General features: G+C 36.0%; 1 protein-coding gene across 1 annotated transcript in view; it reads left to right on the forward strand.

Moving 5' to 3' along the window:
- LOC120636654 (high affinity cAMP-specific 3',5'-cyclic phosphodiesterase 7A-like) overlaps positions 1 to 14,923 on the forward strand; it is a 173,905-nt gene that overhangs the window by 110,143 nt on the left and 48,839 nt on the right. The window contains exon 7 of the mRNA XM_039908217.1: positions 13,693 to 13,860. Within this exon, the coding sequence (XP_039764151.1) occupies positions 13,693 to 13,860 (168 nt within the window). The remainder of the gene's footprint in view (positions 1 to 13,692; positions 13,861 to 14,923) is intronic.

Consider the following 14,923-nt stretch of genomic DNA (forward strand, 5'->3'; position numbering starts at 1 on the left):
TGAGATTGCAGTCAAGGGCTAACTTGTAGTGGAGTTAAAAAAAATATCAATTATCCTTAAAAAATAAAAATCTCAATTCACTCATCCACTAACTTATAAACGCCCAGCCCAACCCTTGAATCTACAGCGTTAAAAATGATACAGATGAATACAGAAGTTCCACCCCTACCTAGTGTATTTTCGGTTTCGAGTAAACTTGTATCAGTAACTTTAATTAGACTTCGAAATAGACATGCAAGTTAATAAATTAATCCTACTATCCTACTTTAAATATATCCTACTAATATCATCAATGTGAAAAAGTGAATGTTAGTTACTCAATAACGCAAAAACGGCTGAACAAATTTGGATGACATTTGGCATGCATGTAGCCTTTAACATGGAAATGAACATAGGCTACCTCTTATACCGATTCCTGGAGTAGGTAATTCCCGAGAGAAAATTGAAAATTGTTTACGAGCTAAGCTGCGGGCAGACAGCTTTAACATATTGCAAGCAAATAACCTATGCTATGGAAAAGGGCATATAGTTTCTATACCGATCTTTAAAATAGTTCCCGTGCTAAGATTAAAAATTGTTAGCGAGCGAAGCTTTAGGCCCAAGTCCACGCAGACGAAGTCGCGGGCAGAAGCTAGTTACTAATAAGTATGATCTGAGGATGATAATAACATAACATAAAAACTACTTTAGAGCTCATACCCAGCAATAGAGAGCCTAATAACGCTAATAATAAAAATCTAGTTTTAACTTCGTGATTAAGGATTCAGCCTCCCTTTTGCTGGAACCTTTTGTTTGATTTCCGGCACGGCGTTTTTATTTTAAACTATTTAAGTATCATTTTCTTTTACGGGTTACGCTGAGAGTCCTTCATAATGCTCTTAAAGGCGTGCAGTTCACCAATACGCAGTATGCGTGGTGAAATACGGCCAAAATCCCTGGAAGTTCTGAAATCCCATTTCAGAATTTCCAGGGATTTCGGATTTTGGCCCGTGCCCTGTAGTAGGTTGATGATGATATTTCATCATCATCAATGATTATTCGCCTAGACACTGTTTGTTATAAACAATACATAATGTTTATCGTATACTTATGTCCACGTTAAAATTCATCAGATGTTCGCGACAGACTGGCGTCACGTTTATTGCACGTACAGATAGATGGAATAACGATGTGATTATGGTAAAACGCCAAAGAATAGTAAATATCAACGATTTTGAAATACCCCCAAAACCTTCAAGATTCTACAAGCCAATAAACAAAATATGAGCACCATTTTTAAATTATATTCTCTCCATCTGTGCCCGGTACTGGGTTGATATGATGATGATGATTCTAATATCGAATCTGGATTTTAGTGTTATTGTGCTTAGTACCTGATATACTCAGACCAATTTTATTTGTTAGATATTGGACCACGTGGTCTTGTACCCGGCTAGACATTTAACATACATTTCTCCTGGCGTGTGGTAAGCGATGTTGTGTAATAAGTTGGTGGTTTGATCCCCGACGGGGGTAATTTAGGATTTTTTATTTTCAGGAGCGGTTTAGTCTGTCGAGTATGAATTGTTTAATTTATTAGTTATGGGTATGATAAAAGGTTAGCCCGCTACCATCTTGTACTGCATCGCCACTTACCAAGTGATATTGTAGTCAAAACTTGGACCCTCAAGTAATAATCAATCAATCAATCAAAAATTCTTTGTTGTTCTTGTGTTTATTGCACACAAGAAAAAAACAATTAAATTTGTGTAACAAAGGCGGCCTTATCACTTATAGTGATTTCTTCCAGGCAATCATTATGAGGAATTGGCTCACATATGAATCCTTATAGCGGTGCACAAAACTCTAAGAATATACATACATATTAATAATAACAAAAACAGTACATATATAAAATAAAATAAAATTCTATATGGTAAAATAAATAATACTAAAACTATATATAATAATGTTATCGCTACAGAAAGTAAATGTGGAATATAATAATCATACTTATTAAAGAATAAAGAAGTCTTTTTTTAAATAGAAGTAAAGATAAAAGAGGTTTGTAGAATTCTGGAAAAGAATGTATTTAGGCCGGGAAATTATCTTTATTTTTACTGGAATCCTGAATTATTATCACGGGCATCAACAAACTAGTTAAAATATAATATAATAATTAAAAAAATTAAAATAAAACCGAGACGTCCACAGCTTCCGTCTTCTAATGGCCTTTGCCTAGAACGTAAAACTTTGTAAAGAAATTTCTCGAGACAAAATGTTTGCTTCACAAAGAGATCTCCGCTTTGTAACGCAAAAATTTGGACGAGAGAGAATTCTTAAGTAAGTTCTAAGTAACTTTTTCAGAATATGTTCTGGAATTTTACAAGAAATTTTAAAAATTGATAGAAAGTTCATAAAAAGCACATCGTTGCATCGCCACGTAGCCTGTAGCTACAGAAACAAAAACACACAGAAACCGTGTACACGACTAATATTGAAGCATCAAAAACCACTCCACTTTAGAAGTGTTTCTCGAACAAGCATTTAGTCAATTCATTCATTTAAAAGTTGACAGTTTATTGTTCTAAACGTTTACAATAAAATGGGGAAAGTGGCAAAAGTTTGGGAACTATCGACTTTCCGTGGAGGGGAAGTGAGACGTGCTCGGGCGTCTTCTCTGTTTTTGGACACAGTGCACTGCATGCAATAATGGCTGAATGAGGATTCTGTTTTTTCTTAATCCTATGTCTGTAGCCATAAAGGATAGTGGAACCTGCTGTAAATTAATAGGACGGAATAAAGAAAGCATTAATATCAATCTATCCCTTTGAGAGACACGATGAAATAGACCAATCATTTTCTTGTCTCGCGTCTTAATTTAATTAACCGGACTGCCTCTGTGGTCTTATAGATAGCATGTTCGACTAAGGACTCGAGTGTCCACTGTTCGACTCTCATGTCGGACCACATTTATGTTATCACTAGCGTACCCAGCCCGCTTCGCCGGGCTAGATTTTGCTTTATTTTATTTAAATAATAAATTTATATCATTAAATTTTTAATTTAAGTCACATAATATATTAAATCATTACTTCTCTCCGTATTCATTCCCTTCTATTCTCTTCTCGAGCAGGTGAAAATGTTTATCTACACCCATGTACACCCAAAAATAGAATAGCATCATAGTAAATAAAAGCTGTATTTGACAGATTGACTGTTTAAAACTAGGAGTGCTCCGATCGTCACCAAACTTTACAGGATTACTCGCCAGGTCAATCCGGAGATTGCCTGAAAGTTTAATTGAAATATGTCCAGCCGTTTCGGAGCCTATACGGAACATACCCACACACTTTCTCTTTTATAGATAGATAGAAGATTTGTAAACATCTCCTAACATTTCGTGCGTTTTAATTTAAGAAATAAAATATCACTCGCTTGAACACTGAAGGAATGGATTGTGAGGAAAGCTAAATGCTTGAAAGTGTTTCATGATTTTCTCAAAGGTGTTGTGAAGTCTACCCATCCGCCCTTGGCCAGCGTGGCGGAAAATAAACCTTTCTCGTACTGAGAGGAGACTGCAATCCGCATTGTAGCACCATGATCTAAAACCCTCTCTCGTAGGAGAATATTAATATTTCACTACATCAGAAAGATAATGATGGTATTCAACCAACACACGTGTATTAACATGAGCGAGCCTCTGATAGGAAAGACGGATTTAGCTAGCTCGAATTCAGCGGTCTGCCCCAATTTGGCTGGTAGGCATTTACAGTTATTAGAGATTAATCCGTCTAGTCGAGTTGTCGCGGTTGAACCTGATTAGATTAGTGTGCCTTGGCCATTGGGAAATTGTGGCCGCTTGACGGATGCCAAAATGGACCGGCCTGAGCTAAATGCAAACACGAATTCCCTGTTGTAGAAAACTCGAGTATAAATATATTAGGTGTCCCTCTTTGATCTGTATTTTTACATTAAATATTTGATGTTAGCTTCAAGTTTATGCAACAACACATTAATTATAAACAACTACTAAGTCTCCATCACCATATTTTTACTTTCCCAAAAATGCTAAAGGAAAGTAAGAAAGAACTAACTCCGGCGTATGGCCGACCAAATAATAATAATAATAATAATTATCTTTATTGTGTCTCATTTACAACAGATTCTTATAATCTAAGGAACGAACTGTGTTAGTTAAAAACTGTGTTACAGCTATTAACGCCCACCATGTTGCTTAAATACAAAAAGACTAAAACAAAGAAAAATTAAAATGCTACAACTAAAACAATACAATTTTCAATTTTATAATGTACGTGTTCGTGTATGCGTACGTGTGCGACAGTGTGTGTGTGTGTGTGTGTGTGTGTGTGTGTGTGTGTGTGTGTGTGTGTGTGTTTGTGTGTGTGTGTGTGTGTGTGCGAAAGAAAGAAAAAATAATAAAAAAATAATTATCTAAACCAATACATAATTAGAGAATCGCGTAATATGTAACAAAACATACAAGTCAACGTTCTCCGTTTTTTTGAAGTCTGCAAAGAGTCTTCTATACCATTTAAATCGAGAGTGAATATGCAACGTCTAGGTGAGACTTAACATTATGATATTATTCTAGTCAAATGTTAGTATTTTTTTCACTAATAGTTGTTAGGTATTGGTTGTTTTGCAGCCCAGAGCCCCAAGTCTGTTAAGCCGTCACTGCCTCAGTGGTAGATCAATATCTGAAAACTTAAATAATAATAAAAACGTTTGTCTATTTTTATTAAAATATTATGGGCAACGAATAGTAATAGAAGTTTATTTGTAGCATGTTTAATATATATAAAAAATGGGAATTTTACTCTGGTTTCCATACTTTAACGATCCGAAAAAAGATACTGTACAGGGCGCAAGGTATTTTTGTAAGTTTTCCATTTTCGTTGCTCGATAGTTTTCGATACTTTTATTGCTTGATAGAAACGTTAAATTTCACCCTCAAACTCAAAACGTTAGAATTCGGTTGTGTATCGGACATATAATTAAATTCGGAGACCAAAATAATATAAAGACACGATTCTCAAACAAACAACAAATGCCCCATGGTTTATTATGAACTATCCTGATGACAGAAAGTTTCTAACGTGAGAGTACTTCAACGCCGCGCTAGAAGCTGAGAGCTACTGCCAATCATTAATAGGAGAAAAGTAAATATTTGGGCCGCGTCCTGAGACATGAACGAGACCAATTGCTCCAGCTCATAATGATGGACAAATAAGGGCAAAAGTGCTAGAAGAAGGAAGAAGTCGTGCCCCTATTTATGAACACTATTAAACTCTAATATAATATTTATGGATTTCCATAAACTTGCCTTTTCACCCCCGACGTAAATTGTTTGTTGAAAATTGCAGCAGCCACTTATTAGCGAATTACACATTTTGTTTTCACAACACCCTCAATATGGGGATCAAATGAAAGGGAAGTCTAGTAAAATAATGTACACTATATTGAAAGTCGGGGGTGTTTATATTTTTGATTTATGTATCATTCTTCCGAATATACTGAAAAGGCATCAGTATTATAGTTTTTATTTGCTGTAAATTTTAACGACTTCCGTAGCGCGACAAGGAATAAGGAATTTATAATTTGCACTGGTCTGGTCTGGTAGAAAGTTGCGGCAATGGCTGATTACTGTTCACTCAGTCGTGCCTCTAAGCTTTTATGGTATTCGATAAGGGATTTGGGTTTCATTTAACTAACGTATCCCTAATAGGTAAGCCCGTTACCACTGTAGACTGCACTATACCAGGCCAGATAGCAGTCAAGGGCTAACTTGTAGTGGAATAAAAAAACATAGATAAAACTGATTTAAATAAGAGTGATTCGTAGTTGTTGAACTTCAATGTGCGCTACGAAGTTGCTACGAAAATATAAACGGTTCTGTATATTAGCGGTAATGAGAGATTAAAGTTACGTTGTTAAACTTCTCACGGAATTCCGTGCAATTATAAAGTTTTCTAAGTAAAACGCTGTTATAATAATAATCATTTATTTATTATGGTAAAACCAAAATACTACTAAAGTAATCAAACACTGAAAAACACTCGTCATCACAACAACCAATTACCGGCCCACTACAAGGCACGGTCTCCTCCCACAATGAAAGGGTTTAGGCTGTAATCCACCACGCTGGTCCAGTGTGGATTTGTGGACTTTGCACGCGGTCGAGGACGTTATTCAGAACTCTTAGGCATGCAGATTTCCTTACGATGTTTTCCACGACCGTTGAACTAAAAGATAAACATAAAATCCACATAACTTAGAAAAGTTAGAGGTGCTTGCGTGCGTGAGAACAAATCAATGGAACAAAAGCAATTTGTGAACACTATTCGCTTGTGTGAATTCACCCTCGTTTTTTTATATAATATTATTAGAATGATTTTTTTTTTTTTGTTTATTTGTAGGCTCCAAAATTACTAGACCGATTTTATTTTTATTTTCTATGCATTTCTTCGCCAAAAGAAAGTAGAACTATCACGAGGAAACATAGGCTATAATTTATTTTCAAAATAATTGGGATTCTTAAGAAAATTGCATAATGCAACCCAGAGTAGTAAAATTTTACCTATAAAATTCAATACATTGCGTGCGCTGAGAAAAATGTTGATGATACATAAAAAGTATGTTCTACATGATTAAAGTACTCACTAGCGGACCCGCGCGACTTCGTCCGCGAATGAGTAGACTTAAAAAAATAGTCGTATGTCCAATATAAATGAATCCGAGATTCCAATATAAATGAATCCTAGCTAGATCGATTTATCACCCCGAAACCCCGTGTATGCTAAATTTCGTGAAAATCGTTGGAGCCGATTCCGAGATTCCAATTATATATATATATATATATATATATATATATATACAAGAATTGCTCGTTTAAAGATATAAGATTATTAACTAAAAAAAGTCCGGGAGGGAATATATCTAAAGACGCCAGTGGAAACAAAAGTAGGTGATGTGCGTATCGCAGTATAAATTCCTATTAACATAAATAGTTTTATCTTCAAGGGTATTTATATAGTAGTAAAATATCTTTTAATGCATTCCAATTGAAAACTTAATTTATAAGTTATTACAAGTTTAATAAATTTGAGGACTACACCTAAATAAAACAGTTATTTTTAAAAACTACACCCGATTTTAAAACTAAGAACTTAAAAGTATCTGTAGAATCTTTATTGAATGCTACATGTCTCCCAAATAAACTGTTCATACGGGATTAAAACAAAAAGAAACGCGGAAGAAGTCACGGGCAATAGATAGTTACTTATAATTCTATTTACGGCTGTAGGAAAAACAAAATATTTAGAGAAAATTGGCTGTGTTAAAGGTCAGATGATCTGGTTGCTGGGTTCAAATAAAAGAAAACATCCATTTAACTACGAGAAAAAAATATAAATAGCCTGTAATACAGGTTTTTAGTGAAATCAGGGACAGTAGATTTTAAATTGCAGCATTACATACATTTATTACGTACTTACCAATATAAGATGTGAGGTACGCATTTGGTTGTATAATTATTATAATTACTTTACTTGTTGTGGTATTGTTTTTGTGTGTATATGGTAAAAAAATAAGGAAAAAAAAATAGATATCTCTAAACTCTCAAAAAAATATCGGCACATTCATAACTTATAGCAGGGAATAAAAATATATCATATCTTAAAATTTCTAGTTCACAGCGATTCAAGATAAAAATCGAAATTACCGATGAAATAACGCTTCACAGAGGAGCAGGAGGTATCTAAGGTCACACATGATAAAGTACTTACAATAAGAAAATAATCGATAAGAATAATATAGTACTCAATCTTGATAGGACACGGATCTCCCCTCAGAATAAGAAGGATTTAGGCGGTAGTTCTGCTAGGCTGGCCAAGTGCTGTTTGGTCACGCCTTTGAAAACATTATGGAGAACTATCAGGCATGCAGGTTTCCTGACCATGTTTTCCTTCACCGCTTAAAGCAAGTGATATTAAAATTGCTTCATTTAAAAGGACAACACTTCAACAATATTTAAAACTTATTAAAACTTCATTAGTTTAGAAATCTAGTTTGAAATCTTTCGATCTAAAGTCAGTTCTCGATATCATACTCCAACTTAAATAAGAAAAATGTTTATAATCTACAACTTAATATTACCTATCTTTCTTTAACTTCAGAATCTTTTCAGTTCATAGCTTTTAGAATCCAACAGTGTAACTTCGTAAATTATACGGGTAAAGCGACCGATAACTCGATACTTTCTGGAAACTTCGAACTCGTCATAACTTTTGAGTAGATAAATTCGTTCTTAACAGTTTATGAAATGTATATTCAATTTGGTGACTTGTTGTCAAATAACTCAACGAGCATGTTATTGTTATTAAACTTAAGGTTTCAGAGAGCGATACTCTTTTAGTAAACCGCCATAGAGTGACCATAACATAAGGTCGAGTGAAGTTTCAGAAACTGAACAGAATGTTTCAGACTATAGAAGCAAGATTTAGTAATTTGCTAGAGAGTTTTAGCACCGTAAATTCAAGTAGCGGTGTTACAATTTGGATGTCTGCGGTGCTTATATGTGACCATTCTTTATTGGCGATGCTAATAACTTTTTGTTTACTAATATCTATTCCGCGATCTACATTTATCTATAATACTTTAGTTGGTTTCTTTTAAATATTTAGGACAACCAGTTTTAAAGGATAAATGTTTTAGCATTCATTCTAACCACTGGCTCCGACTCTTATTAGCGTGGGCTTGTGTCCGGATATATTATGTGAAACAATGGATGGATAAAAGATAAACAATGGATAAAAGTTTGTTTTGGAATAATATAATGTTTTCAGTATGTTTGTTTGTAAAATTGTTGCTATTTTGTACTATGTTTAGATCAGTCTTTTATAGTCACAAGCAACAATAACATTACACAAAAACTACGGGTCGTCACGTATTGTTATATTGATCACGCGTATATCTCACTTATAGACGTTAACCTCTATTGCACGTCCGTGATTTGAATTTTTCATTATCTCCTAATCTATGATTCTAACGTAAACGTAAACGTCATGATTTGCGGTAATAAGATTTTCTTGATAATAAAGTGGCCCTTTCTTGTTAGCCCTTCTTTCTATAGAATATATTTCGAAGAGTGAACTCAAGAACTGTTTGATCTAGCTCCCCCTTCGCCTTTTTACCATCGAACCGCGAGACACCGTAAGGATATGCATCCCTACCGGGATATATATGATATACCGCGGACGCGTACGAAACGCTTCGTATCTTCGTTTCTGATCTGATTTCTGGAATGCCCTTCCAGCTTCCTTTTACCTACACTCATATTGTAGGTATTGTACCTTAAAATCAAGAGTGAATAGGAATCTTATAGGCAAGCGTGCTCCACCTTAGGCTGCATCATCGCTTATCATCAGGTGTGATTGCATCAAGCGCTCGTCTATAAACATAAAAAAGCCCTAATATGAAAAAAATGACATTTTAATTTTTTTTCCACCTATTTTGGGCTATTGTTGCTTATTTATAATATATAGAATAGGTACATGGCTCCGCGGACTTCTTATTAAATCTACTTAATCGCAATATTCTTGATTTACGCTTGACGGTTTATTTAGCTAGCGCACGCGAAAAAATACCACTACTTCAGGCCGAAATATTATTTTACTAGAATTAAACATAGTCTGTGTTAATTCTGTATAGAACAGCCTTCTATTGGTATACCGTATAATAATGGTTCAAAACGGTCTAGTAGTTAAGGAGTTTCTAGTAGTACAGTATTCGATACAAACAAAATATATCTAGTCTTTATAACATTAGTGCAGAAGTATAGATTTAACGGAACAAGCAATAACCGTAAACCGTCGCAGCGAGTAATACTGAGAACTTTCGCATATGCTAAGGTCACCGTACATACCAATTGATTTCCATTTTCCTGCGTATAAAAACTGTATGGGATATCGAATCAATGCCATAGACTAATCGATACGACCGCCACCCGCTCGTTGCATCAAAAGTCACAAGAAACGGATAGCCTGAATTTTTTATTAGAGCGCGGTATATGTACAATGTGAGTTCAAGAATTCACGTTGAAAATGAGAAGAGGACTTCGTGCTGCTGAAATCGATGCGACTTTTCGGGTGTTTTTAATGACCGATAGTTTAAAAAATATATGGCTCTTGGGACTTAAAGGCAGTGCCGTGCACTTGGTTTCTTACCAGGGTATGCATACAGCAGGAAAATTGCAAATCGCCAGCCCGGGCTAGATTTTGCTTTATTTTATTTAAACAATAAACATACATCATTACATTTTTAATTGAAGTCTCATAATATATTAAATCATTTATTTCTCTCCGTATTCATTCTCTTCTATTCTCTTCTCGAGCGGGTGAAGATCATTATCTACACCTATGTACACCCAACAATAGAATATCATCATAGTTAATAAAAGCTGTATTTGACAGTTCAAAAATAGGAGTGCTTTACGGGATTACTCGCCAGGTCAATCCGGAGATTCCCTGAAAGTTTCATTGAAATCGTCCAGCCGTTTCGGAGCTTATACGGAACATACCCACACACTTCCCTTTTATATATATATAAAGAATATAGATAATGTTTAATTAATGTATATATTTCTTGTGTGTGTGTGTATGTCACTGAACTCCTCCGAAACGGCTGGACCGATTTGAATTTTTTAGTATTCGTTTGTGTGGCACCCTGGATGGTTTAGATTCATAAATCAGCCCGACAGATGGCGCTGGGGTCCGCTAGTATTGTTATAAATCTGCCAACAACACACGGCAAAAACTGTATATCTTTCTGTGCTACTACTGCCATCTAAGCGAGAACCAACCCGTTTATCTAATGCGAGCACCAACCCGTCTATCTAATGCAAGCGCCAACCCGTCTATCTAATGCGAGCACCAACCCGTCTATCTAATGCAAGCACCAACCCGTCTATCTAATGCGAGCACCAACCCTTCTATCTAATGCGAGCACCAACCCGTCTATCTAATGCGTGCACCAACACGCCTATCTAATGCAAGCACCAACCCGTCTATCTAATGCGAGCACCAACCCGTCTAATTAGCGTGGTAAATACAGGCAAACCCTCCGGTCGGGAGAGGCCTTTAGTCCAGCAGTCGACTGTATAGGCTATTGATGATTGTTGACGTTCCCTTAGTGTTCCAATTTCTCTATTACGTTGTATATATCGCGAACCTGGCTTTTTTACTAAGCATTATATAAATATTATTCATTATAATTTAAGATGGTGATAACAAAAAAAAAAATTACCCAGCTAAGTTTGTTGTGGGCTCTTAGACCAGGGCGCGTTCGGAATCCTCGTAGCTTTAGATTTAAGTTGGCGAACGAAGTTATCACCATCCCCTTACAATTATGTAAACAATATGTATGAACGCTTCATAAGTGCCTGTGATAGGCCTACATAAATAAAGAAATTTTGAATTTGAATTTGAATTTACCAAGACAGTGGCTTATGAGTCTCTGATCTAAATCTGAATTTTCTGCATTTTTTTTAAATTATTTAATTTATTACAATTTCTACACATAGCAACGACAAAATACAAATTTGTAAAAACTGGACATTATTTAGTTGTACAATATTTATAGTATAGGTTATAGTTATTAGGTAGGTACATTTTACATCGCAAAATACCTGTGTAATTGTAAAACAATCTAATTGTTCATTGACTACCGAACTATTATAAACTGTGATTCAGTAGTTAGCCTTCCTCGATTATACAGGAAAAATTACGCAACGAGCAAATAGTGAGAAAGTAGTGTGAAAGTGATCGATATAATTTTATTTACGAAGGTTAGTTAAATAATTATTTAAAGATAGAAATTTAACCTAGTTTTGCACTTATCGGAAGGAGGGCAGCCCCCGGTATTTATGATGCCAATATTCATCTGTCTTTCCAACCGTTTGGGACTGTAAATATACGATTGAAATATTCACCACACTGGCTATCGTGATCCATTTAAAGCTCCGGAAATAAATTTTAAAGGTAAACGAAACTATTTTGACATCCAGTCCAGTTTAGAAATAAACAAATAATGCAGAAACTGCAATAGACCCGCGGGCGTTTCAGTGGCACAGGCAGTTACATATGTTGAGGGCTATGTTTGGAGTTTAACTAACTGATCCACGCAAATAAATTCAAAATTCATTTATTTCAAGTAGGCCTAATATAAACACTTTTGAAACGTCAAGCCTGTCTGTGTGTAGTGACTCTACCACCGGTTCGGAAGGCAGATTCTACCGAGAAGAAGCCGGCAAGAAACTCCGCAGTTGATCTTTTTCAATATCAACAATTCAAATTAAATTGAAGTGTCTGGTTGTATTTATGAAATTAATTGAACATTGATAACTTCTTTTGACGGCCGAATAGCGCAGTGGGCAGCGACCCTGCTTTCTGAGTCCAAGGCCGTGGGTTCGATTTCCACAACTGGACAATGTTTGTGTGAATGAAGTGAAACATGAATGTTTTTCAGTATATGGGTGTTTATCTATATATTATAAGTATTTATGTATCTCATTCATAAAATTAATCATTAGTTATCTTAGTACCCATAACACAAGCTACTTTGGGACTAGATGGCGATATGTGTACATTTATTTATTTATTATTTAATCTATTTCGCATATTTAGTGCTAAAATAGGATATATAAATCACATCAGGGCGCATGAGCGAAGCCCTTACATGTAATCTAATCTAAAAAAATAAATAAAAAAAAAAAACAGAACCAGTCGCTGTTGCCGCACGCGGCAGTGAATGAATGAATGATTTAATCTACAATAAGAGCCTTTTTAATGAAATGGAATAGTTACGCAGTGTTATATCAAGCTTCGGACATTTGAAAGATGCTAACTGTGGAAGTTTGATGAAGACTTTTTAATAACTGCTCGAAATTAAATAATAATCTGAGTGGAAATAAGATGCGAAGAAAGTTTGTATGAAATTCTGCCATTTTAAAAGTTTTATACTTTGTTTTTGGGTGCTTGTTTTTAATTATTGTTTCACTGTTCTCACAAATAGTTTTCTCGGACTGGTGAAATAGGAAGTGAGAGTTTGTTTGTCAGAATTGTTCAGACCTTCATTTTTCAAGTTAATTCTTCGAAAATTGCTTTTCGCACTTCTTAGTATGCAATTTTTAATGAAGAGCATCTAAAGATCTCCTGCAGCGGTGATAGCCTAGTGGTTAGGACTTCGGCTTCACTTTCAGGGGGCCGGGTTAAAGTTGTGTGCGTTTTGAATAATTAAATTCAATGATGAAAAAAAACATGCATGCCTGTTATTTCTCCAGAATGTTCTCAAGGGCGTGTGGAGTCCACCAATCCGCTCTGGGCCAGTGTGGTAGACTACGGCCTAAACCCTTCTCATTGTGGGAGGAGACCCTGTAGTTAACGGGTTAATATGATGATGATGATGAAAGATCTTCTTATAGCCCTTATCCCAATTCATGCAGGCTCAACATGCCTTCTTCAAACATGAAGACAGCCTTCTTGTTTGGGTTTGGCCAATTACCTTACGAGCCTTCGCTCTAACGTCAAACCATATGGAAATTTTTCTGTTTGTGGAATAACCGCCGCTTTTCGGTTCAAAGGGCTGAAACCCCCTTTACGGACAACTGATGATAATGATAATATTTGTCCCCAGAACTCATCTGTTTTGGAGAATCATCACTTGCGTGCGGCAATCAGCTGTGTCATCAAGAGCGGTGTGATCGAGTCCCTTGAGCTACGCAACAAACTCGCAAAACAAATCAGCTCGCTTATCCTGGCTACCGACATCACCAAGCAACAAGAGTACTTGTCCAAGTTCAAGGTAAGTCTTTGTGCAACATATTTTTCACACCGTCCGCTAGATGCCTTATAAGAACGCTTTTGACGACCTCCCTGGTACGTTGTAAGCGCTGTGAATTTAAGTAGGAGGTCCCTGGTTCGATTCCCTGCAGGGGAAATTTGGGTTATTATTTCTGATTTTTCTCTGGCCTGGCTTTGGTCGTTGCTAGTTACTACCCTACCGACAAAGAAGTGACGCTAAGTGATTTAGTTTTCCGGTGCGATGTCGCGTAGAAACTATCTTACTGCCTAACAGTTACTAAGTAAGAAGGGCTAACTTGTAGTGAAATAAAAAAAGAAAAAAGAAGACCTGTACTCTTAAGGTGCTGAGTCAAATTCAAATCTCTTGTATGGCTCTGAAATCTTGTCTCCCTACCATAAACATCATTATTAATCTGGTCGGATCGTGTTCGAAGCACAGAAATATTACGGCGAGGCAATGTCTGGGGTATCGAGGTATACTTGATGAGGCGGCAGCTGCGGTTGTGTGGTTGCCCCCCCCCCCCCCCCCGGAAACTTCGGCCGTGACTAGTTACTACCCTACCGACTAAGACGTGACTCAAAGCGGTTTAGCGTTCGGATGTCGCGTACAAACGGATTAGGGGTTTTGGTTTAATATAACTACCAAACTTCTTAACAGGTTTGCCCGCTTCCGTCTTAGATTGTTAGATTGCATTGCAGTCAAATACTAACTTTGAGTAAATAAAAAAACTTAGTTCAGTAGTTTTCTCGTGAAATATTAAAAAGATTCATTCATCCTCTCACACTTTCCCGTTTACAATATTAATAGGATGCTAGGAGTAATTTATTCTTGACATACAGTGATTACATGGCTAAGACTAAGTATTTTACGCGAGGTCCTAATTAAAATGCTGCAGAGATAAAATAAAAAGACATTTTTCTACTTAAAACCACAAGATTTTTTTTATAAATGTGTTTAATTAAAAAGGACCGTATAAAAGGCCGCATATTTAGATTCTCGTCTTCGGTTAGCGTTAAAGCGCTGGTACTCTGCATATTATCACATCATTTCGACGGCCGATTGG

This window comes from Pararge aegeria, chromosome Z (genome assembly GCF_905163445.1).
Source record: "Pararge aegeria chromosome Z, ilParAegt1.1, whole genome shotgun sequence".
Classification (NCBI taxonomy): Eukaryota; Metazoa; Arthropoda; class Insecta; order Lepidoptera; family Nymphalidae; genus Pararge; species Pararge aegeria.